This window comes from Bos taurus, chromosome 28, assembly GCF_002263795.3.
Source record: "Bos taurus isolate L1 Dominette 01449 registration number 42190680 breed Hereford chromosome 28, ARS-UCD2.0, whole genome shotgun sequence".
NCBI classification, from domain to species: domain Eukaryota; kingdom Metazoa; phylum Chordata; class Mammalia; order Artiodactyla; family Bovidae; genus Bos; species Bos taurus.
In genome coordinates, this window is record NC_037355.1 from 17599537 (window position 1) to 17626773 (window position 27237).

General features: G+C 37.0%; 1 protein-coding gene across 7 annotated transcripts in view; it reads left to right on the plus strand.

The window, feature by feature from the left end:
* The window catches only part of CABCOCO1 (ciliary associated calcium binding coiled-coil 1), a 171870-nt gene that overhangs the window by 11377 nt on the left and 133256 nt on the right, over positions 1 to 27237 (plus strand). For 6 of the 7 annotated variants that reach the window (XR_003033053.2, NM_001244348.1, NM_001105618.2 and 3 more), the window contains exons 2-3: positions 1782 to 1885; positions 23402 to 23571. Coding sequence is in view for 6 of the 7 variants with exons in the window: in NM_001244348.1 (NP_001231277.1) it covers positions 1782 to 1885; positions 23402 to 23571 (274 nt within the window). In the remaining variant the exon portion in view is untranslated. Of the gene's footprint in view, positions 1 to 1781; positions 1886 to 21387; positions 21466 to 23401; positions 23572 to 27237 lie in introns of those variants that run through there. The other variant, XM_059882487.1, reaches the window with a different exon arrangement.

Sequence of the window (27237 nt, forward strand, 5' to 3'; positions counted from 1 at the left end):
CTTATTTCTTTTGGTGTAATAAGAGTGTTTGTGTGTTAGTTGCTCGGTCATGTCCAACTCTCTGTGACTTCATGGACTGTGTCTGTGGAATTCTCTTGGCAAGAATATTGGAGTGGGTTGCCATTCTCTTCTTCAGGGGATCTTCCCACCCAGGAGTCAAACCCGCATCTCCCACATTGCAGGCAGATTCTTTACCATCTGAGCCATCAGGGAAGCCCAATAAGAGTGTCATGTGTATTTTTATGGATTGTACTCTGTACAAAAGGACTCAGCTGAGGATTGAGCAGAAGGTGGAACTATTCTGTTCACAAGTGGTACACTTGGGTGCAGGGCTGTGTCAGACATATCTTTTAATACTCTACCCAGAGAGGATTCTTTTGTCTGGTTCGTGCATGGAGGCATATTTGCTTTTGGAGGCCCTGAGTCTCATCACCTTTTTCTTCTAGTCACCTATTTCAGAAACTCAGACTCTGCATTCATTCTTTCCTCTTTTTAGTCCCCCATATATATGTTGCATTTATCCTTATACATTTTCATGCACACTGCTAGGAGCCCAGTGCAGCCAATGCTTCATTCCTGAACTGTTCTAATAATTTTTTCATTTAACTCTTCCTTTTTATCCTTGCTCTGCTCCTGTCTTTCCTTCACCCTGCTACAGATTACCCTTCATTGAAGCATAGTTTTATTTTGTCATTTCACTGCTCAAAAACTTCACAGTCCATTTCTGCCTATATTATTAAGAACAGACTCTTCAACCTGACATTCTTCCAACAGCCACGGTCCAAAATATGTATGGTGACTTGTGCAATATCTTGTGTCTTGTAGTCGCTTAGTAAATGTTTATTAAATTATTTAAGATCGCCTGTGATATTTTCCCAACACCCACCTTCCACTTAGGTTCAACTTGTACCCTGTGCGTATGCTTGGCACCACTGTGAATTACTGATATTCACAGAACTGGTACCCAACTGTCCTGGATTTATCATCTTGGTGTTGCTGATTCATTCACCTGGGGCACTATCCACATTCATGCTCCGAAAATCTATTCCTCTCTTTAGACTTTCTTTGTTCTGTTCCTGTCCTTGTCCCTTCCTTCCTTTAGACTGAATGACAGCTATTTTTAAATTTTAATCTATTTACTTATTTTTGGCAGTGCTGGATCTTTGTTGCTTTCTGTGAGCTTTCTCTAGTTGCTGCAAGCTCAGCCACTCTCTAGGTGTGTGCACCGGCTTCTCATTGTGGTGGTTTCTCTTGTTGTGGAGCACAGGCTCTAGAGCGTGCAGGCTTCAGCAGCCGTGGCATATGGGCTTAGATGCTCTGCAGCATATGGAACCTTCTTGGACCAGGGATTGAACTTGTGTCCCCTACATTGGCAGGCAGATTCCTATCCACTAAGCCATCAGGAAGGTCCTGAATGACACCTTTATTATGGCTCACTTATAATTTTATTTTCTTGTTTTAAAGTCACCTTTCGTTTGTTCCTTCCACAAGATGTTGAGCTTCTTTTGGGTAACAAGTCTTTGTTGTCTTTGCCTCCTCTTGTACCCCAGGTTCAAAGAGGAATATATAGATATTCAAAAATGTTTGTTATTTGAAAACCATCACCCAGTTTTAAATATGCACAGAAGACAGATTGACTAACCATTCAGCTTTGTAGAAGAGATACCATTACTTAAAAATTTTTTCCTGATAGCAGTAGACAAAAGTAAGAACAGATTTTGGTATTATTAGGATTAATATGTGAAATGTGATTGAAATAATTATTCCACTTTTTTTTGTAGAAAGATGCTGAATTCCAGGAACATGAAAAGATTCTGTCTCCAGATTTTCTTTCAGTTGCCCAGATCACTGAAATGCTAGCAGAGGATGTAGATGGAGTTCAACAGTAAGTACTTTGATATCACAACCAAATGTGGAACAGTTCTAGTTCTGCATCTATAAATGGCATAATATGTTATTACACATTTTAAACCTTTTTTCAAAATATGTGTTATTATGTTGTGCACGGATATATATATATATATATATATATATCCAGACTCTGGAACACAAAAATTCTCAAACTGACTTTTTGCACTGCTCAGCAGTCTTCTTTATGGGAGAAGTGGATTTCAAACCAACTTGTTATCTTAACACAGAATAGGGATTTATTGTTAAAAGCAACCATTAGCATATGACATCTTCTTTTCTCTTTCATTTGTAAAACTGACAGTATACATAAGAACCTCTAGGTCTTCCGTCTCATCATGACCAGAGTAAGATGTATTTTCTGTAATATTAATAGTCAATACATGTATAATTTTGGTAATCCTGAATATGAGCCATCCACCTGTGATTTTTATTGGATACGAAGCTATACTAAGTATTGTAATCTCACACATTTTGTTTAAATATGGTAATATAACTGAATCTGTAGGCATCAGTTCTAATACAGGTACATCTTATTTTTAAAGCCATTGATTTCTATAGTAGATCATTTACTTAGAACTCTTAGATATACTCAGATATATTCACCACACAAATGCCTAAATGGTGTTTTTAGTAACATTCATTTAATTATCTCATTCTAATAATGGAAGCCTGATTAGTTGTAATATATGGGGACTGGTAATGATGTGATGGTGTTCTGGACTGTAATGTTCCAGGGTAAGATTTCTGTAGGCCAGTCATCTGGATGCGAGCAGAGTGTTGTAAACCATAATGGCAAATAGAAAATTACTCTGTCAGTGGTTATCATTTGCAGATCATAATATCAAATACTACAGAATAGAGGTGATTTACGGCTGAGAAGGAAATATGACAAATTTACTGGGTGGAGGAGAAGTTTGAGAAGGGAAAGCATATTAAGAGCAGGCAAATGACACTGACAGGCCTTTTCCTGAGATGCTCTTCACCTCCACTGCCTTCAAATCCTGCTAGAAATCTTGGTGGTCTGTGATTTGGCCATACAGCTTACTATCTGCATCTTTAGAAATATGAGTCAATTAAAAATTTCATAGATATCAAGTAAGAATTTCAAGGTCATTTTACCATTTTTATAGAAACAGATACTCTTTGGGAATTCTTATTTTTTAGTACCAGAATTAATTAGAAAAATTCATTTATTGTATTAATTTCACTGATTACTTAAGTCAACCATATTATTTTGGACTTCTAGGTAACCCCAAATGTTGTTATTGAAATGTAAAAAATAGATATTTAATACTAGGCAGATAGAGTAATATGATGTAAGTGACACATTTAATATAGTTTATAATTTAATTGTATTTAATAGTAAATAAAATATATTGTTTAAAAGTAGTTAATAAAACTTATTACACAAATGCTTTTTAGACTTATGTATTTCTCATCACATCTTAACCGTACTGTTTATATAACAATCTTTTTGACAATTTTTTTCAACTATTGTCTCTTTTTTGTTAAATATCTAATTTCTAAAAGTATTTTTCATCTCTAAGAGGTGAGATCTAGGAGAAAGTAAATGATTCAAGGAGTGATACAGAAGTTAGCAACATAGAAACAACCCAAGCTAAACAGCAGGTTGACCTAAAAGGTCATTCTTTCAGGATATGTCATTGACCATCTGATTAATAGAATTCACCTGAAGTAATCTCAGATTATAGAACATCAGTTTTGGATAAATGACATCAGTATTATGCCAGGAACCATTTCTTAGCAGAGTAATTTTCTTGAGATTTTTTTTTACATGATTTTTTTAACAGTAATCCTGAAATATTTGCAATCAGTCATTTACTTTCCATTTAAAATAGCATTATTATAAGTCAGGATTATATACCTTTCAAAATGACAAAAATATAATTGACGTATCCTGTCACCAACTGGCAAAAGTATGCCAAAAATCATACAATCTAGAAAGCTAAGAAAATGAAAGTGTTAGTCACTCACTCCTGTCTGACTCTTTGCAACCCCATGGACTGTAGCCCGCCAGGCTCCTCTGTCCATGGAATTCTCCAGGCAAGAATATTGGAGGGGGTAGCCATTTCTTTCCCCAGGGGATCTTCTTGACCCAAGAATCAAGCCAGGTCTCCCACATTGTAGGCAGATTCTTTACCATCAGAGCCACTAGGGAAGCCCCTGCAAAGCTATAGTGAAGTGAAGTCATTCAGTTGTGTCCGACTTTTTGCGACCCCATGGACTGTAGCCTACTACTGGGTTCCTCCATCCATGGGATTTTCCAGGCAAGAATACTGGAGTGGGATGCCATTTCCTTCTCCAGAAGATCTTCCAACCTAGGGATTGAACCCAGGTCTCTCGCATTGTAGGCAGATGCTTTACTGTCTGAGCTACCAGGGAAGTCCTGCAAAGCTATAAACCTACTTAAATAAATTATAGGACATCAGCACATTCCCTTACCTTTTAACATTAAAAATTTTGCTCCATAAAAGCAACCAATCAAATGAAACTTTAATATTAAAATATATTTCTGGAATATAATTCAAGCAAGGATAAATATCTAGGTACATTTCTCATCTCCTAACTGCTGTCATTCATGTTTTCATGTAACCCTGATTTTATTTACAGATCCATGCAAATCCCTTAAAAGAGAGAGACTAAATTGAAAATAACTATTTAAACATAGAAATAATGTGGAGTGATCTTTTAATAACCTTTCTATAACTGGTTTCCATGAGCTGTTCAGCTCTTGCCTTAAGGCTTATTTCTGCATGTCATCATATTCAAAAAATGAAAGATTCCAATTTCAAGAGCATACAAGAATAATGTAATATTTTTACTGAAATTCTTGGTGAGATGAGTAGGTAATTACATCACCTATCACTATAGCAAAACTTCCTAAATCACTATTAAGCATCTTTTTCTTTCCCTACTTTCTCCTGTGGTACATCAGTGGCCATCTCACTATTCTCTCTGTCCCTTCTCCTTATCCCTAGAGGAGAAGCTTACAAATTTGCCAGTAAAATGCATGGAAACTTTACATTCAAACCACAGCTGTATCTTGTTCCCAGCATCTCCCTGCACAGTTTCCTTTGGAGTGAAATAACTAAGAGAATAGAAATGTTAAATATTTAGCCTGCAGCTCAAATTGAAGGTTAAGATTCGAATGGTACTTAGGGAAAGCAATGGAGGACACATTAGGGAAAGAGAGCAAAAGTGGAGGGACCTCAAGGAGATTTCACCAAAATATTCTCAGGCAGTTGTCTATTAATATACAGTTAAAACATTCAAACAATAAAAATGTAAAGCAAAGGACACATGCAGTTATTTAGGTCAGATATTTAATTGAAAAAATAACATGCAGATTGCAGATGAAGAATACATTTGGAAGGAAACCAACTTCCGGAAACAAAAAAAATCGTTAGACAAAGCTGATGTTTAAAGAGGACACTGATTCCATAAAACAAGAGATAAAAAAGAGATTATAAAATATGTTTAAAAAGAGCTGTTAAGACTAAGACTGGAGAAGGCAATGGCACCCCACTCCAGTACTCCTGCCTGGAAAATCCCATGGACGGAGGAGCCTGGTGCGCTGCAGTCCATGGGGTCACTGAGGGTCGGACACGACTGAGCGACTTCACTTTCACTTTTTACTTTCATGCATTGGAGAAGGAAATGGCAACCCACTCCAGTGTTCTCGTCTAAAGAATCCCAAGGACGGGGGAGCCTGGTGGGCTGCTGTCTATGGGGTCACACAGAATCGGACATGACTGAAATGACTTAGAAGCAGCAGCAGGACTAAGACAAGAAACTACAGTAAAAAATAAATCCTGGGGAACAAGATGGTGGAGGAGTAGGTGGATGTGGAGTTCATCTCTCTCCACGGCTACATCAGGAATACACCTTTAGACACAGAAGTGCATGAAGAACACCAGCTGAGAGCAGACAGGAGTACCTGACAAGAGGAAAAGAATATATAGAACAATGCAAAAGTCGGTAGGACGAAGGAACTCGTGGGGGAAACAGGAGTGTTAGTAGGACTGGACCTGCCCTTGGCGTGTGGGGGAACTGAAGCAGCATCCAGTCCCCACAGGGGCAATTGTCTGAGTCGGAGGAGAAACATTTAAGGCTGAGAGTGAAACAGCTGATCTATGGAAGCCTAAATGGAATGAGAATCAAACAGTCCTTGCCACAGCTGTACATACCCCAGAAAGGGACAAGGGTTCCCTGGAAGGCGCAGAGGCTGGTAGTGTGGAGCAATCCCAGGGCAGGGGCTGCTGTTGATTGCAGAGAGACCGATTGAGGGGAGGTAAGGGAGGAGATTGTGATGGGAAATGCCTGTGGAGGAAAGCCTGGCAGCCATGGAAGCAAGGTGATACTGCTGAGTCACACATAGGGGGTGGAGCCATCACCATAGCCTTTCTATCTCCACACACTAGGATTGGCAGCTGAACAATACAGAGGCTGGCCCATCAAATGCCTGATGCACTGAACTACAGAGCAGGACCCCACCCAGGTTGCTGCTCTAAGTGACTGACACACTGATCTACAGAGTAGGAACCCAGCTAGGGCGGCCCCTCTATGTGCATGATGCACCAAACAACAGAGAAGGACCCCAGGCAAGGGAGCCCTCTAAGTGCCTGAATGGGCGGAGCTACAGAGAAAGACTAGCCAAAGAGGCCTTCTGATTGCCAGCCAAAAAAAAAAAGCTCGAAAAAAAGACTCTGATGGGGCCATACTCCTGCGGCGGAAGCAGTCCACATCCCTGCACACTTGGCACCACCAGAGTCCCCACAAGCCAAGCAGCCGCACTACCTTCACGCTCAACTCTCACTGGGGCAGAGCTGCCACAGGCATAAAAAGCTTTGCATCTGTGCAGGCAAGGTCACCTGGGTAGTATCCAACTCTATGTGACCCTGTAGACTGTGGCCTGCCAGGCTTCTCTGTCAGGGAAGGGGGTTCTCCAGGCAAGAATACTGGAGTGTATTGGCCAATACTGGTTGCCATACCCTCTAGAGCACTATATTTCCTGCTGCCCTAGCCACCAACTCCCCTGAGTACCTGGTGCTGGCAGAACCCCTGCGACCCAAGCAGCTGCATCACCTCCACACCTCACAGGGGCAAACCCGAGTCCTCCAGGGCAGCCTCAGGAGCAAACCCCAGTGGACGACCCTCATACAGAGGTGGAAATAAAACCACAGTTGAAACCCAGGGGAAGGGTGGCTAAGGAAGAAGACCCAAAACCTTCCCGCCAGCTGTACAAGCTGCAGACTGAATCCATACGATCAACTAGGCAGACTCTGTGCCTATGGACACATATAAAAGATCATTGAGAGCTCCCACAAAAGAAAACACGCTAGTACTGATAGCCGTGGACATTGGAGGCAAGAACACACAGGAGTAGCACCAGATTAGAATCTGAACTGCCCCCACAGCAGGTCTAGAGATCAGCACAGTGTTGGAGGGCATCCTAGGGAGGTGAGGTGGACTGTGACTCCCAGTGAGGGAAAGGACTCTGATAGCAGTGACTCAAGAAAAACATTTATTATTCTTATGTTTTGACTTGCTCTGTAGATTCTTTTGGATTCCCCTCTCCCCCTTTTTCCCCCTATGTTCTGGTTGTCGATTTTATTGGCACTATTGAGAGAGTCATTTCCTAGGCAGGTTGATAAGGAGTCTAGGGGTCCCCAAGGAGAGAGGGGTCTGGAATTCTCAAGGAGGAAGAAAGGACAAACTTTTTTTCCTTCTCTACATTCCTTAGGATTATATAACAATAATGTATCCTGCCTGAGGACAGCCTCTGGATTAAGGACAGTCTCTGGATTAAAGCTTCTGGCTAATTCTGTTATCCTAAAATGTAAATTATGGGAGTAGGTCTGGTGAGGTCTTTACAAACTCCAGACATTCTTTGGATTCATTGGAGAGTATATAACTTCATTGTTAACACTAGCAAGCGGGTACTCTTTCTGCCCCCTTCTGATGCCTATGTCAGAAGCTTTCTCTATCTCCTTTATACTTTAATAAAACTTTATTATACAAAAGCTCAGCGATCAAGCCTCGTCTCTGGCCCCGGATTTAATTCTTCTCCTCCGGGGGCCAAGAATCCCGGTGTATTCGCGTGATTCAACAACAACCTTTCACTATGAAATCTAATTCAGCTCTTGAGCTTTTTTTTTTCATTCATTTTTTATTGCTTTTATAAACCACTGCCACTATATTGGGCTTTTGCAGTTCTGTGGGGTTTTCTTTTTTTTCTTTTTCTTTAGTTTTAATTTTTAAACCTATTATTATTTTTGTACATTTATTCATTTGTTGGCTTTTCCTCCTGTTCTTTTCCCCTTGCAGTTGATCTTTACTGTATATAAATCTTCTTTATCTACCTCTATTTAACTTTGCATATCTATTCTTTCTTTCCTTTCTATCTTTCCTTTCCTCTCAACATATTTGGTAGTTTTATTTGCATTGCTTTATTCCCCAGTTGGCACCTTGCTTTAGTTTTGTTTTCCAGTTTGTGCTTTAGTTAGTTTTGTTCTGGTAGATATAATTTTTGGTTTCCTTTGTTTGCTGGGTCAATAGGTTGTACTTTATTTTTGTTGGACTGTTTTGATTCTGCTTATGAGTGTATCTGTATATGTGTATGTTCAGTCACGCTTTTTATTGTTGCTGTAAACCACTGCCTGGACATGGGGCTTTTGCAGTTCTGTGGACTTTTCTTTTTCTCTTTCTTCTTCTGTTATTTTTTTTTCTCTTTTTATAATTTTAATTTTCATTTCTTCAAACCTATTATTTTTTTTCTTCTTTTGTTCCTTTGTTTGCCTTTCCTACTGTTCTTTTCCCCTTGCAGTTAATCCTTAATGTATGTAAATCTTCTTCATCTGTTTAACTTTTCATATCTATTCTTTGTTTCTTTTCTTTATTTCCATTCCTCTCAACGTTTTGTTAGTTTCATTTTCATTGCTTTATTCCCCAGTCGATACCTTACTTTAGTTTTGATTTACAATTTGTGCTTTAGTTCGTTTTGTTCTGGTAGATGTAATCTTTTAGTTTCCTTTGTTAACTGGGTTGATTTACTGTACTTTATTTTTGTTGGACTGTTTAGATTTTGCTTATGGGTATATATGTATATGTGTATATTCAGTCACACTTTTTATTGTTGCTATAAACCTTTGCCTGTACGTGGGGCTTTTGCAGTTCTGTGGAGTTTTCTTTTTTTCTTTCTTCCTCCATTTTTTTCCTTCTCTTTTTTATAATTTTAATTAAAAAAAAATTATTATATTTTTACTACATTTATTCCTTTGTTTCCTACTGTTCTTTTCCCCTTGCAGTTAATCTTTAATGTATATAAATCTTCTTTATCTACCTCTATTTAACATTGTGTATATATTCTTTCTTTCCTTTCCTCTCAACATAGTTGTTAGTTTTGTTTTCATTGTTTTATAACACACTTGGCACCTTGCTTTAGTTTTGTTTTCCAGTTTGTGCTTTAGTTAGTTTTGTTCGTAACTGGTAAATATAATTTTTTATTTACTTGGTTGGCCAGGTCAATCTACTGTTCTTGATTTTTGTTGGACTGTTTTCAGTTTACTCATGGCTTTATATGTGTATGTGTATATTCCATTATTTTAATTATTATTTGCCTGATTTAATAACTGCCATTTGTCTGGGGTTCATCTTTGGTTTCTCATTTTTGGATATTTGTTTTAATCTCACTTAATGCCATAACAAACCAGTTGTGGAATCTTAATTCCTGACCAAAGATCAAGCCCTGAGCCTTTGGAGTACGAGCACTGACTCCAAGACCCTAGACTACCAGAGAACTAACCCTAGGGAGTATGAAATACTGAGAACTCACAGAAAGGAAACCACGTAAATACAAGACCTGGCATCACCCAACCACCAGTAACACCCTATGCAGAACCCCTCATCTAAACAACAAACAAAACAAAAATACAAACCCAGTTATCAGCAAATAGGATTGCCACCCCATTCAGCCTTGCCCATCGGAGGAAAAACAAATAAACAAAGAAAAACTCAGCACAAATCTCATAAGAAACTTACACAAGCCACTGGACCAACTTTCAGTTCAGTTCAGTTCAGTTGCTCAGTCGTGTTTGACTCTTTGCGACCCATGAGTCACAACATGCCAGGCTTCCCTGTCCATCACCAAGAGCCCATCTTTGCATGAAATGTTCCCTTGGTATCTCTAATTTTCTTGAAGAGATTTCTAGTCTTTCCCATTCTGTTGTTTTCCTCTATTTTTTTGCATTGATTGCTGAGGAAGGCTTTCTTATCTCTCCTTGCTATTCTTTGGAACTCTGCATTCAGATGCTTATATCTTTCCTTTTCTCCTTTGCTTTTCACTTCTCTTCTTTTCAGAGCTATTTGTAAGGCCTCCTCAGACAGCCATTTTGCTTTTTTACATTTCTTTTCCATGGGGATGGTCTTGATCCCTGTCTCCTGTACAATGTCATGAACCTCCGTCCATAGTCATCAGGTACTCTGTCTATCAGATCTCATCCCTTGAATCTATTTCTCACTTCCACTGTATAATCATAAGGGATTTGATTTAGATCATTCCTGAATTGTCTAGTGGTTTTCCCACTTTCTTCAATTTAAGTCTGAATTTGGCAATAAGGAGTCCACGATCTGAGTCACAGTCTGCTCCCGGTCTTGTTTTTGCTGACTGTATAGAGCTTCTACGTCTTTGGCTGCAAAGAATATAATCATTCTGATTTCAGTGTTGACCATCTGGTGATGTCCATGTGTAGAGTCTTCTCTTGTGTTGTTGGAAGAGAGTGTTTGTTATGACCTGTGCGTTCTCTTGGCAAAACTCTATTAGCCTTTGCCCTGCTTCATTCCATACTCCAAGGCCAAATTTGCCTGTTACTCCAGGTGTTTCTTGACGTCCTACTTTTATATTCCAGTTCCCTATAATGAAAAGGATATCTTTTTTTGGGTGTTAGTTCTAAAAGGTCTTGTAGATCTTCATAGAACCATTCAACTTCAGCTTCTTCAGTGTTACTGGTTGGGGTATAGGCTTGGATTACTGTGATACTGAATGGTTTGCCTTGGAAATGAACAGAGATTATCCTGTTGTTTTTGAGATTGTATCCAAGTACTGCATTTTGGACTCTTTTGTTGACCATGATGGCTACTCCATTTCTTCTAAGGGATTCCTGCCCACAGTAGTATATATAACTGTCATCTGAATTAAATTCACCCATTCCAGTCCATTTTAGTTCGCTAATTCCTAGAATGTCGATGTTCACTCTTGCCATCTCCTGTTTGACCACTTCCAATTTGCCTTGATTCATGGACCTGGCATTCCAAGTTCCTATGCAATATTGCTCTTTACAGCATTGGACCTTGCTTCTATCACCAGTCACATCCACAACTGAGTATTGTTTTTTCTTTGGCTCTATCCCTTCATTCTTTTTGGAGTTATTTCTCCACTGATCTCCAGTAGCATATTGGGCACCTACCGACCCAGGGAGTTACCCTTTCAGTTATCTATCATTTTGCCTTTTCATACTGTTCATGGGGTTCTCAATGCAACAAAGTGAAGTGGTTTGCCATTCCCTTCTGCAGAGGACCACATTCTGTCAGACCTCTCCACCATGACCCTCCCGTCTTAGGTGGCCTCACATGGCATGGCTTAGTTTCATTGAGTTAGACAAGGCTGTAGTCCATGTGATCATAGTGGCTAGTTTTCTGTAATTATGGTTTCAGTGTGTCTGCCCTCTGATGCCCTCTCACAACACCTACCATCTTACTTGGCTTTCTCTTAGATTGGACATGGGGTATCTCTTCATGGCTGCTCCAGCAAAGTGCAGCCGCTGCTCCTTACCTTGGTCAAGGGGTATCTCCTCATGGTTGCCCCGCCTGACCTTGGACGTGGAGTAGCTCCTCTTGGCCCTCCTACACCCACGCAGCCACAGCTCTTTTGACATGGGTTGTTCCTCTAGGCCACCTCCCCTGACCTCGGGCTTGTGGTAGTTCCTCTCGGCTGCCGCCCTGACCTTGGGCTTGTGGTAGCTCCTCTCGCCGCCGCCACTGACCTCCATCATGGGGTAGCTCCTCCTGGCCGCCGCCCCTGACCTCGGACATGGGGTAGTTCCTCTTGGCCACCGCCCCGACCTCAGATGTGGTGTAGCTCCTATCGGCCAGTACTATGTTGACACAGCCTGGCACTCTTGGTTGCTGCCCCAGACCTTGGGTGAGGGGTAGCTCCTCGGACCAACTTTAGGAGGTCAGAAACCAAAAATAAAGAATTCAACCTTGAAGCTTGGGGATAGGAGACCTCAAAGATAGTCAGGTTTTGAAAAAATGAAAAAAGCAGAGAAATACCACACAAATGAAGGTACAAACTAGAAACACAGAAGTCCAAATGAATGAAGATGAATTAGGCAAACTACCTGAAAATTAATTCAGAATAATGATAGTAAAGATGGCCAAAAACTTTAAAAAAGAATGGATAAAATGCGAGAATCAACTAACACAGACCTAGAAAAATTAAAGAATAAACATACAGAAACAATCAACACAATTACTGAAATTAAAAATACTGTAGAAGGAATCAATAGGAAAATATCTGAAGCAGAACGAATCAGTGAGCTGGAAGATAAAACAGTGGAAATAACTTCTGAATAGCAAAATAAGTAAAAAGAATGAAAAGAACTGAAGATAGTCTCAGAGACCTCAAGCAATATCAAATGCACCAACATTTGAACTGTAGGGGTCCCAGAAGAAGAAGAGAAAAAGAAAGGTTATGAGAAAAATTTTGAAGCGATTATATTTGAAAATTTCCCCAACATGGAAAAGGAAATAGTCATTCAAATACAAGAGCCACAAAGAGTCCCATATAGGATAAACCCAGGGGAAAATATGCACGACACATACTAATCAAACTAACAAAGACTAAACACAAAGAATATTAAAAGCAGCAAGGGAGAAGCAACAAGTAACATAGAAGGAAAACCCCATACAAGTAACAGCTGATCTTTCAGCAGAAACTCTGCAGGCCAGAAGGGAATGGAAGGTTATTAAAATATTGAAAGGGAACAATCTACAACCAAGATTACTATACCCAGCAAGGATTTCATTCAAAAGTGATAAAGAAATAAAAAGCTTTTCAGACAAGCAAAAGTTAAGAGATTTCAGTATCACCAAACCATCTTTACAACATATGTTAAAGGGACTTATATAGTCAAGAAATAGATGAAAAAAGATCTACAAAACCAACCCCAAACAATTAAGAAAATGGCAATAGGAACATATATATCAATACTTACTTTAAATGTAAATGGATTTAATGCTCCAACCAAAAGATACAGACTGGCTGAATGGATACAAAAGCAAGACCCATATATATAATGTCTACAAGAAACCCACTTCAGAACTCAAGAGGTCAAAACCTCAAGTGAGGTCACTTCAGACCTCACTTCAAACCACATATAGACTGAAAGTGAGAGGATGGAAAAATATATTCCATGCAAATGGGAAGCAAAAGAAAGCTGGAATAGCAATCATCATATCAGACAAAATAGACCTTAAAGATTACAAAAGATAAGGAAGGGAACTCCATAATGAACAAGATATCAATCCAAGAGGAAGATGTAAATATCTATGGACCCAGCATAGGAGCACTTCAGTACATAAGGCAAAAACTTACAGACATAAAAGGAGAAATTCACAGTAACATAATAATAGTAGGAGACTTTAACACCCCAATCACACCAATGGACAGATCATCAAAACAGAAAATTAATAAGGAAACACAAGTCTTAAATGATACATTTGATGAGATGGATTTCATTGATATCTTCAGGATATTCCATCCAAATCCAGAAGAACACACCTTTTCAAATGTACATGGAACATTCTCCAGGGTAGACCACATCTTGGGTCACAAATCAAACTTCAGTAAATTTAAGAAAATAGAAATCATATCAAGCATCTTATCTGACTACAATGCTATGAGACTAGATATCAATTACAAGAAAAAGATGTAGAAAACAAACACATGGAGATTATACTGTAAGTTTCTAAATAACCAACCAGTTACAGAAGAAATCAAAAGGGAAATCAAAAAATTTCAATAAATAAATGGCAATAAAAACACGACAACTCAAAACCTATGGGTTGCAGCAAAAGCAGTTTTAAGAGGGAAGTTTATGGAAATACAATCCTACCTCAAGAAACAAGAAAAACATCGAATAGACAACCTAACTTTACACCTAAAGCAAGTGGAAAAAGAACAAAAAAACCCAAAATTAGTAGGAAAGAAATCATAAAGATCCGAGCATAAATAAGTGAAAAATAAATGAAAGAAACAATAGTAAAGATTAATAAAACTTAAAGCTGGTTCTTTGAGAAGATAAACAAAGTTGACAAACCTTTAGTCAGACTCATCATGAAAAAAAAAGAGGAGAATCAAATCAACAAATTAGAAATGAAAAAGGAGTGGTTACAACGACAATGCAGAAATACAAAGGACTATAAGAGACTATTTTGACAACGATATGGCAATAAAATGGATAACCTGTAAGAAATGGACAAGTTCTTAAAAAAAGTTCAATCTTACAAGACTGAACCATGAAGAAATAAAACAACCTAATTACAAGCACTGAAATTGAGGCTGTGATCAAAAATCTCCAAAAGAAAAAAGCCCAGGACCAGATGGCTTCACAGGAGAATTCTATCAAACATTTAGAGAAGAGCTAATGTCTGTTTTTCTAAAACTCTTTCAAAAATTGCAGAGGAAGGAGCACTTCCAAACTCATTCTACAAGGCCAGCATCACCCTGACACCAAAGACAAACCCAAAAAAAGACACACAAAGACAACACAAAAAAAGAAAACTGCAGGCCAATGTCACTGATGAACATACCTGCAAAAATCCTCAACAAAATTATAGCAAACAGAATTCAGCAACACATCAAAAATCTCATACACCATGATCAAGTTGGGTTTATTCCAGGGATACAAGGATTCTTCAGTGTTTGCAAATCAATGTGATACACCATATTAACAAATTAAAAGACAAAAACCATATAATCTCAATAGATGCAGAAAAGGCTTTGGACAAAATTCAGCACCCATTTATGATTAAAAAACTTCAAAACTAGGCATAGAAAGAACCTACCTCAACATAGTAAAGACCATATATGATAAGCCTACAGCAGACATTATTCTCAATGGTGAAAAACTGAAAGCATCCCCACTAAGATCAGGAACAAGACAGGGGTGTCCACTTTCTTGACTGTTATTTCAAAATAGTTCTGAAAGTCCTAGCTACAGAAGTCAGAGAAGAAAAAGAAATAAAAGGAATCCAGATCGGTAAAGAAGAAGTAAAGCTCTCACTGTTAGCAGATGACATGATACTGTACATAGAAAATCATAACAATAGTATCAGAAAATTACTGGAGCTAATCATTTAATTTACCAAAGTTGCAGGATACAAAATCAATACACAGAAATCACTTGTATTTCTATATACTAGCAATGAAAAATCAGAAAGAGAAATTAAGGAATCAATCCCATTCACCATTGCAACAAAAATAATTAAATATCTAAGAATAAACTTACCTAAGGAGACAAAAGAACTATACACAGAAGATTATAAGACACTTATGAAAAAAATCAAAGATGACATAAACAAATGGAGAGATATTCCACACTCCTGGGTAGGAAGAATCAATAATATGAAAATGACTATACTACCAAAGGCAATCTACGGATTCAATGCAATCCCTATCAAATTGTCAATGGAATTTTTCATAGAACTAGAACAAAAAATTTCACAATTCATATGGAAACACAAAAGACGCTGAGTAGCTGAAGCAGTCCTGAGAAAGAAGAATGGAGTTGGAGGAATCAACCTTCCTGACTTCCAGTTATACTACAAAGCTACAGTCATCAAGACAATATGGCCCTGGCACAAAAACAGAAATATAGACCAATGGAACAAGATAGAAAGCCCAGAAATAAACCCAAGCACCCATGGGTACCTTATTTTTGACAAAGGAGGCAAAAATATACAATGGGGCAAAGACAGCCTCTTCAATAAATGGTGCTGGTAAAACTGGACAGCTACATGTAAAAGAGTGAAATTAGATCACTTCCTAACCCCATACACAAAGATAAACTCAAAATGGATTAAAGACCTGAATGTAAGACCAGAAACTATAAAACTCTTAGAGGAAAACATAGGCAGAACACACAATGACATAAATCAAAGCAAGATCCTCTCTATGGTCCACCTTCTAGATTCAGTTCATTACAGTTGCTCAGTCATGTCCGACTCTTGGCAACCCCATGGACTGCAGCATTCTAGGCTTTCCTGTCCATTACCAGCACCCAGAGCTTAGTTAAACTTATGCCCATCAAGTCAGTGATGCCGTCTAACCATCACATCCTCTGTCATCCCCTTCTCCTCCTGCCTTCAATCTTTCCCAGCATCAGGGTCTTTTCCAGTGAGTCAGTTCTTCTCATCAGATGGCCAGAGTACTGGAGTTTCAGCTTCAGCATCAGTCCTTCCAATGAATATTCAGGACTGATTTCTTTTAGGGTGGACTGGTTGGATAGGGACTCTCAAGAGTTTTCTCAAACACTACAGTTCAAAAGCATCAATTCTTCAGTGCTCAGCTTTCTTTATCCTCCAAATATCACATCCATACATGACTACTGGAAAAAGCATAGCATTGACTAGACAGACCTTTGTTGGCAAAGTCATGTCTCTCCTTTTTAATATGCTGTCTAGGTTGGGAATAACTTTTCTTCCAAGGAGCAAGTGTCATTTAATTTCATGGCTAAAGTCACCATCTGCAGTGATTTTGGAGCCCCCAAAATTAAACTCTGTCACTGTCTCCATTGTTTCCCCATCTATTTGGCATGAAGTGATGGGACCAGATGCCATGATCTTCGTTTTCTGAATGTTGAGTTTTAAGCCAACTTTTTCATTCTCCTCTTTCACTTTCATCAAGAGGCTCTTTAGTTCTTTGCTTTCTGCCATAAGGGTGGTATTGCCTGCATATCTGACGTTATTGATATTTCTCCTGGCAATCGTGATCCCAGCTTGTGCTTCATCCAGTCTGGCATTTTGCATGATGTACTCTGCATATAAGTTAAATAAGCAGGGTGACAATATACAGCCTTGATGTACTCCTTTCCCTATTGGAACCTGTCTGTTGTTCCATGTCCAGTTCTAACTGTTTCTTCTTGACCTCCATCCAGATTTATCAGGAGGCAGGTCCAGTGGTCTGGTGTTCCCATCTCTTTTAAGAATTTTCCACAGTTCATTGTGATCCACACACTCCAACGTTTTGGTGTAGTCAATAAAGCAGAAGTAGATATTTTTTCTGGAATTCTCTTGCTTTTTCTGTGATCCAGTGGATGTTGGCAAATTGATCTCTGGTTCCACTGCCGTTTCTAAATCCAGCTTGTACATCTGGAAGTTCATGGTTCACATACTGTTGAAGCCTGGTTTGGAGAATTTTGAACATTACATTACTAGCTTGTGAGATGAGTGCAATTGTATGGTAGTTTGAACCTTCTTTGGCATTGCCTTACTTGGGTTGAAATGAAAATTGACCCATTCCAGTCCTGTGACCACTGCTGAGTTTTCAGATTTGCTGGCATACTGAGTGAGCACTTTCACAGCATCATCTTTCAGGATTTGAAATAGCTCAACCGGAATTCCATCACCTCCACTAGCTTTGTTCGTAGTGATATTTCCTAAGGTCCACTTGACTTCTCATTCCATGATGTCTGGCTCTAGGTGAGTGATTACACCATCGCTGTTATCTGGGTCATGAAGATCTTTTCTGTATAGTTCTTCTGTGTATTCTTGCCACCTCTTCTTAATATAATATCTTTGCTTCTGTTAGGTCCATAAAATTTCTTTCCTTTATTATGCCCATCTTTGCATGAAATGTTCCCTTGGTATCTCTAATTTTTTTGAGACATCTCTAGTCTTTCACATTCTATTGTTTTCCTCTACTTCTTTGCATTAATCAGCGAGGCAGGCTTTCTTATCTTTCCTTGCTATTCTTTGGAACTCTGCATTCAAATGGGTATATCTTTTCTTTTCTCCTTTGCCTTTCGCATCTTTTCTTTTCTCAGCTATTTGTCAGGCCTCCTTGGACTACCATTTTGCCTTTTTACATTTCTTTTTCTTCAGGATGGTCTTGATCACAGCCTCCTGTACAATGTCATGAACCTTTGTCCATAGTTCTTCTGGTACTCTGTCTACCAGATCTAATCTTTGAATTTGTTTGTCACTTTCAGTGTATAATTGTAGGGGATTTGATTTATGTCATTCCTGAATGGTTAGTGGTTTTCCCTACTTTCTTCATTTTAAGTCTGAATTTGTTGATATGGAGTTCATGATCCGAGCCATAGTCAGCTCCCAGTCTTGTTTTCACTGACTGTATAGAGCTTCTGCATCTTTTGCTGCAAAGAATATAGTCAATCTGTTTTGGTATTGACCATCTGGTGATGTCCATATGTAGAGTCTTCTCTTGTGTTGTTGGAAGAGGGTGTTTGCTATGACCAGTGCGTTCTCTTGGTATAACTGTTAGCCTTTGCCCTGCTTCGTTTTGTACTCCAAGGTCAAATTTGCCTGTTACTCCCGGTATCTCTTGATTTCCTACTTTTGCATTCCAGTCCCCTATAATGAAAAGGATCTTTTTTTGGTGTTAGTTCTAGAAGGTCTTGTAGGTCTTTGTAGAACCATTCAACTTTAGTTTCTTCAACCTTACCTCCTAGAGTAACTGAAATAAAAACAAAAGTAAACAAGTAGGACCTGATGAAACTTAAAAGCTTTTGCATAGCAAAGGAAACTCTAAGCAAGGTGAAAAGACAACCCTCAGAATAGGAGAAAATGATAGCAAATGAAACAATTAACAATGGATTAATTTCCAAAATATAAAAGCAGCTCATACAACTCAGTGCCAGAAAAACAAACAACCCAATCAAAAAGTGGGAAAAGGACTTAAACATACAAAGAAGACATACAGATGGCTAATAAACACATGAAAAGATGCTAAACATCACTCATTATTAGAGAAATGCAAATCAAAATTACAATGAGATATCACCTCACACTGGTCAGAATGGCCATCATCAAAAAGTCTACAAACAATAAATCCTGGAGAGGGTGTGGAGAAAAGGGAATGCTCTTGCACTGTTGGTGGGAATGTAAACTGATACAGCCACTATGGACAACGGTGTTCAGATTCCTTAGAAAACTAGGAATAAAACCACGATATGACCTAGCAATCTCACTTCTGGGCATATACCTTGATGAAATCAAAATTTTAAAAGATACATATATTGCATTGTTCATTGCAGCACTATTTACAATAGGTAGAATATGGAAGCAACCTCGATGTCCTTCGACAGATGAATGGATAAAGAAGTTGTGGTATATATACACAATGGAATATTACTCAGCCATAAAAAGGAACACATTTGAGTCAGTTCTGACAAGAAGGATTAACCTAGAACCTATTATGCCGAGTGAAGTGAGTCAGAAAGAGAATGATAAATATCCTATTCTAATGCATATATACGGAATCTAGAAAAATGATACTGAATAATTTATTTGCAGAGCAGCAGTGGAGAAACAGACATAGAGAATAGACTTAAGGACATGGGGAGGGGGAGGAGAGGGTGAGATATATGGAGAGAGTAACATGGAAACTTACATTACCATATGTAAAATAGATAGCCAAGGGGAATTTGTTATATGCTTCAGGAAACTCAAACAGGGGCTCTGTATCCATCTAGAGGGGTGGGATGGGGAGGGAGATGGGAATGAGGTTCAAAAGAGAGGGGACATATGTATACCTACGGCTGATTCATGTTGAGACTTGACAGAAAACAACAAAATTCTGTAAAGCAATTATCCTTCAATAAAAAATAAAGGAAAAAAAGAATAAATCCCGTATCTTGCTGAAAATAAAGTCAGTAATGAAAAAAAATTTATGAAAACATTCAAAATGCAGATTATAGCAATTAGATGTTAGAGTATATATCCAGCATAGTGAATCAGAGAAGTAATTAAACTTCATAAAATAAAAGCTTTGATAGCAAGGAAAATAAGAAAAGTTGCTGTTCAAAAACTGTTTCTTAAACAAATACACTGTTATTGTAAATTTCCCCTCTTCCCCCCAAAAACCAAAGCTTTAAGGATATAATTCAGAATAAAATGCTACTGGGTTTGTTTTAGTTAATCCATGTATTGGTTAAAGTATTGTTTTATTTTCTATGTGGCTAGCTAGTGCTGCCAGCATCTTTTTTTTAACTTTTTAATTTCTGTTGGAATAAACTAGCATCATTCTTGAACAATTCGTACTTCCCTTACTGATTTTGAAATATTACCTCTCATATTCCTGTTTTCTTATATATTTGGTCTGTTTCTTTGTTTTCTACCTGTTTCTTGGCCTGTTTATTGATTCTAGTAAAATACCACAAGTTTTTACTACTATAGAAGTTTTCTTACTGCTTTTCACCTAAGACTAAGTGGTACTATAAACATTGAAAAATGAATCTTTCTGACTGAGATCCAATGCAAATGCAAGATGGCTGGCTAGTAAGATAACCTCCCTCCCCAGAGTGCCTGCCCGTTCTTTTCTGCATCTATCATTTAATTTCTCTGCTTGACAAAATGTATCAGTTGTGCATGCTTTTATTTTCTTGTAACATACTGATTGTATTGTCTTAAAAATAAAGTTTATGCACATGTACACATATGAGAAGGCTGGATGGCATCACTGACTCGATGGACATGAGTCTGAGTGAACTCTGGGAGTTGGTGATGGACAGGGAGGCCTGGCGTGCTGCAGTTCATGGGATTGCAAAGAGTCGGACACGACTGAGTGACTGAACTGAACTGACACATATTTGTGTATGTAAACTATCACATAATGGGACATTGAGAGAGAGAGTGACGACAGTGTTGGTTGACTCAAGTCCTCAAAATTATCAGGAAGTAAGGCTTAATCTTGGGACTGATTTTTCTAAAACAGCTGCCAGTAGCAGTCAAAGCTACTTATTTATGCTTTTGATTTTTGTTCCACAGAAGAAAATTAACCTTACCTTTAGTTATGCATTAACTAGAACAATTTAGGACAGTACCCACTGTAGGTCAATAATTATAAAGAATGCCATATACAGAAAGGCATTATATAGCATTATGAGAAGGGAGCTATGATTACTGTGAAAAGACTCAGATCTCACTTTGGGGATTGGGGTCTACTCAGATACCACTGTAAATGTTTCTGAGTTGGATGAGAGTGTGTTAAACATAACATCAGTTTTATTTTTTCCCAAACTTGTTTAATCTTGCTGTATTCATTATTCTGATCATATAATTTATTTCAATATTATAAATAATAAGGGCTATCTTTTTTTTCAATAGCTGTATAAAGTTGTCACACAGACACATACACACACTCTCTTTCTCCCTCAGAAATCACATATAAGCATCAAGGAAATACCAATTCCATCTCTGTACTAACAAGGAGAATGAAAGTCCAGACTGCAAAATGTGAGTATTACTGCCAGAAACATGGTAGATCTAGCCAGAAACATGGTAGATCTAGCAGAAGTGTGGGGAAAAGTACAAGGAAGATCACATAGTTGAAGATCTGAGAATGAGTTTAAAAATATACTTATTGTCCCAGGTGAAGTGAAAACCCTGAAGTGCCATTCCAAGAACACTTGTTTGCAACAGCAGGACTATATTATAAGGTGTGGAGCAGATCCTATATCTATAAGAAATAGATTATTTATGTGGTATAAGGACAACTTATTGTACATCTTTCATTTTTCCCACTAATTGAATAAAGCCTAAAAAGTAAAATAATTGACATAAACTTATTTCATATAGAAAATAGCTTGTAATATGACCAGGTTTGAGCATTAAACTAGGAGTATACATACAAAGACATTGCGAGGATAAAAATGAAGAATAGGAAAAAGAAATGTCAGGCAAAGGAAGTACACGAGAAAAATATGTCCATGAACAGACAAAAAAAAAGCTCAAATATTTATCATGAATTAAGAATAAGAACTCTTGTGAAGTAATCACAAGAACATAAGACAAAGATACAAAAAAAATCAAGGTAGAGATAAAAAGAAATAAAAGGTGATGAAACTTTTTTTTTAAAAAAGTAGAGAAGGAGCGATCTCACAGAAGTGAAATTTATAAGTAGCCCAAGGGAGAATTAACAATGCTGAAAATACAAGGGACATAGAAGACAGTAATGAGAAAAGCATATAAAATGAAAAGGAAATTGATTTAAAAATTTTTGAAGATAAAATTACAGTATTAGAAAAAATGAGTAAAACATACATAATTGGAATTCTTAAAAAAGAAAACAATAAATATTTAACAATCCAGTTCCAGAACACTGCTAGAAGTAAAAGAAACTTGATTGTATAAATGGAAAAAGACATTGAATTTGAAAGAAAATAAAAAGTTACGACATTTTACTTCAGAGATAAATAAGAGAAAAAGGAACCTCCCAACAACTGTTGGTGGGAATGTAAACTGATATAGCCATTATGAAGAAAAGTACAGAGATTCCTTAAAAAAACTAGGACTAAATATACCATATGACCCAGCAGCCCCACTACTGGGCATATTCCCTGATAAAACAGTCCTAAAAGGCGTATGTACTGCAGTGTTCATTGCAGCACTATTTACAATAGCCAGGACCTGGAAGCAACCTAGATGTCCATCGACTGATGAATGGATAAAGAAGATGTGGTATGTATATACAATGGAATAGTACCCAGCTATAAAAAATGAATTTGAGTCAGTTCTAGTGAGGTGGGTGAACCTACAGCCTACAGAGTGAAGTAAATCAGAAAGAGAAAAACAAATTAATATATTAACCCATATATAAGGAATCTAGAAAAACAGTATCAATGAACCTACTTGCAGGGAAGGAATGGAGACGCAGATGTAGAGAATGGACTTGTAAACATGGTGGGAAAGGGAGAGAAAGAGTGGGATGAGTGGAGAAAGTAGCATCAACATATGAGCAGCTGGTGAGAAGTTGCTGTATAACACAGGGAGCCCAGCCTGATGCTCTGTGATGACCTACAGGGGTGGTATGAGAGAAGGGAAGGGAGGCTCAAGAGAGAAGATATATGTATAATTATGGCTGATTCACATATTCTATGGCAGAAACCAACACAACATTGGAAAGCAGTTTTCCTCCAATTAAAAAAAAAGAGGAGAGGAGAGAAATTTAGAAGAAGAAGAAAGAGGAAGTGGAAAAAAAAGAATAATAAGAATTTTCATGTGCTCTCTCTTTTGAATGCTGTTTTGAATTTAGGATGTTGATATAATCATAGATTTTTTCGATTATGAGCATTATAGAATCTTCATTCAAGAATAGTATCTGTTTTCAAAACTTAGAAAAGGAACTGTCAGTGTTTAATCAATTTTAATATCTGGATTTTTCTTGTTACAGGAAACTAGAAAAGTTTTTGAATTTCAAAAATCTTCAAACCTGTTTAAAGGAAGCCAGTCTACTAGATTATTATGTATCTGGATTTTTGTGGGCAAAAGGAATGGACTTCTCTGTTATTCAATATTCAAAATTTATGACTTTACTAGATATGCTACTTCATAATCTTAGAAGTAAGTACATTACTTTTTCTTTTTTTAAGAAAAGAAAATTTAGTCCACTGTCTAAATGAATTTTCTCAAGCAAAAGCTCCTAATTTTATTGTAAATCCTACAATGAAAATTATGTTTTTTCCTTGGGTATATATAGAAAGAATATACTTCATAACTTCATTAAGTTGTAAAGTGTTAATACTTAATAAGGTTAATGTTCTCTTAATAATGAATTTGCCAGATATATTACTTTAATTTTGAAATCTCATCAGTGTCATCATCCCAAAAATGTCAATTAGTTCAGATTTATCTAGATATTTTTTATTGTTTGAGCTGTTTTCATCTTATCTTACATTTAAATATTACTGTAATATCAGGTTTGCTGTTAAGAGGAGGTACTTTGGTCAGTATCAAAGCCCCATGAAATACACATTAGTCCCATACACTTAGATTTTGTGAGTTTTTTAATTTACTGAAATGAGTTACTACGGAAATTTGGAAATTCTTCCTTGGAGCAGTTTTAAATGTGATGACTTTTGTTTGAGAATAAACAGAGTTACTTTCTTGGAAGGAGGAAAAGAAGGAAATCTATCATTACTTATTGCCAACTTTGTCCTAGGCAGTATATTTGGTTCCAATCTTCAACATAGATTGTAAAATGCAGAACAACTGCAGGGGAGGTATCATAACCCCTATATCACAGTTGAGCAAGCGGTCCAAGGTGCATAGTTGGTAAGTGGCAGAACAGGAACATGAATCTTACTGTGTAATCAAAAGACCATGAACACAATAAATGTCAAGATATTTCTAACTCCACTGAAAGACCTGCTTGTGTCTACGGGAGGCAGCTTTGCTTCCTTCCTTCCTTCATTTCCTCCTCCTTCCATTTTGTCTCTTCTTTTGATTATTTGCTTGTTTTTAGTTTCTTTTTTTTAAAAATTTGGGGAGGTAGAAGACCTTTCTACCCCTAAAGTATTGTCACCATTGTCCTACTAAAATTAATGGAGGGCTTTTGGTCACACAAAGCTTATTTTGTTCCTTGTATCATTTTCTAACTGTTCAGAAGCAGCGGAAGTACTGTGTTAGCAAAATTAATTGAGGAATCACTCACACCTTATGTATTCTTCCTGCTCCTTATCACTCTTAACAAGGGAAGAATTGGTAGTTTTTTGTATGTGAGGAAGAAAAATCCATATTTTTTCTTCTCTGCAAATAGGAGAATTTCATTTTTTCTTTACTTAGGTATGTGGTGCCATGTTAAACACTAATAATGTACCAATAGAAGAAAAAAATAATTATATTTGACAATGAGAAATATTGTATGATATTAATTGACTGATTTCAGATTATTCTGTACCTAATATAAAACTAAAACAAAAACTGAAGTCTTAGGTAGTTAGTTTTGAGAATTCAGTCTTTTCAGTACTATTTTATTAAGAGTCCTGATAAATAATATAACATTGTTTCAGTGTCAGTTGTTGAACTATAATCTTCCAAAAAAGAATTCTTAGTAAATCATCACAAAAACAGACTTTGGCTGTTTTTTCCCTCATTACATAAATATTTGTGGAATCTTTGAGTACTACAGGTCTCGAAATAGAAATAATATTATTTGAATACTATTGTCAAAATTACTAGGCAGACAAAGAACTATGTGGATCTCATCCTGTATGGAAAATATTAGTAACTAGATACTAACAATAAGATGAAATGGATATTGAGATTAGATGACAAAGACTTCAAAACAGCTACAAGAGCTTAAAAGAACTGTTGTGAACATTGTTGAAATAAACGTTAAAATATAAAGCATCATGAAAGAAACAGAAGGTATAATCAAGAAACAAAATTTTAGAACCAAATTGTACAATGACCAAAATTAAAATCTCACTGAATGGAATCAATAACAGAATGGAGACAAAGGAAAAATCAGTTAACTTAAAGATGGAAGAGCAATAGAAATTATCCAATCTGTGCAATACAGAGAAAAAATAAAAAAAAGATTGATAAACAAATAAACAAAACCTCAAGGACCTATGGACAACGGAAGTTCTACTATACATATCATTCAGAGTCCCAAAAGGATAGGAGAAAGAGTACAGCAGTAAACAAGCATTTGAAAAAGCGGTAGTTGAAAACATCCCAAATTTATCAGAAGACATAGACCTGTAAATTCAAGAGGCTGACTAGGTCACAAATAAGGTAAACCAAAAGAAAAACATTAACTGTCTGTATCTAATTGCCATTTACAGAACAGTATACCCCAAAACAACAGAACAGTCATGCTTTCAAGTGTGTATGGCACATTCATCAAGGTGGACCATATCCTGGGTCATGTAACAACCTTAAGTTTAATTGAAACCATACAAATATATTTTCTGACCATCATGGAATTAAACAGTTAACAACAGAAACATGTAAGGGAAATCTCCGAACACTTGGATATTGAACAGCACAATTCTTAATAGTCCATGAGTCAAAGAGAAAGCCTCAACAGATATTAGAAAAGATTTTTAAGTAAATGAATAGAGCATGGATCAAGGAGAAAAGAAATAAATAATAAACAGAAGTCAATGAAATTAAAAATGGAAAACCAATAGAGAAAATCAGTGAAACAAAAATCTGGATCTTTGATAAGATCAAAATTGATAAACATGAAGCAAAACTGACTAAGAAAAAAGATGGCAGGTACAGGTTATTATTATCAAGTATAAAAAAGGATATCACTAAAGACTGTGCAGACATTAACAGAATAATAAGAGAATATTAATTATATGTACATTAGAAAACAAAAGTAACTGACCAGTTTTCAAAAACCTCAAACTAATAAAATTCACCAGATGAAGTAGATATCTTGATAGTCCCATAACTATTGAAAAAATTGAATTTGTTGCTAAGAACTATTGGAAAAAATTCTTCAGGCCCAGATGTTTCTACTGGAAAATTCTGTTAAACATTTAATGAAGAAATACCACCAACTATATATGACATCTTCCAGAAATAACAGAGGAAAGAACTCTTTGTAACTCATTTTTTGAGGCTAAAATTATCTTCATACCAAACCTGACAAAGAGAAGAAGGAGGGGTGAGGAGAAAGGGAAAAGAAGAAAAAGTTGAGGAAAGGTGGGGGGAAGTAGGAGTAAAAGGAGGAGAAGAAATTACAGAGCAATGTCCCTAATGAACATAAAAGCATCTCAACAAAATATTGTCAGAATTAATCAGGCAATTCATAAAAAAATAATATAGATGACCAGTTGGGCTTTATATCAGAAATTCAGTGCTGAATGGTTTGGTGTTGAAAATGTGATTCATGTAAAAAATTGAAAGAATAAAAGAGCACATGATCATGTAAATGGATGCAAAGATAGCATTTGACTAAGTACAACACCCATTCATTATTTTTAAAGTCAGAAAGTTAAGAAAAGATGTGATTTTTGTCAACCTTATAAAAGACATCTACCGAAAAGCCACCATCATACTTAGTGGTGAAAAGCAAAATTCTTCCCTTGTAAGATCAGGATCAAGGTAAGAATGTCTGGTCTTACCTCCTATTCAACATAAGAATTGGAGACTTAGCAATAAGTGCAGTATACTGAGAAAAAGAAATAAAATACAGGCAGACTGGAAAGGAGGGAATTATACAGTGCCTGTTGTCAGATGAAATGATTCTCTATATAGCAAATTCCACAG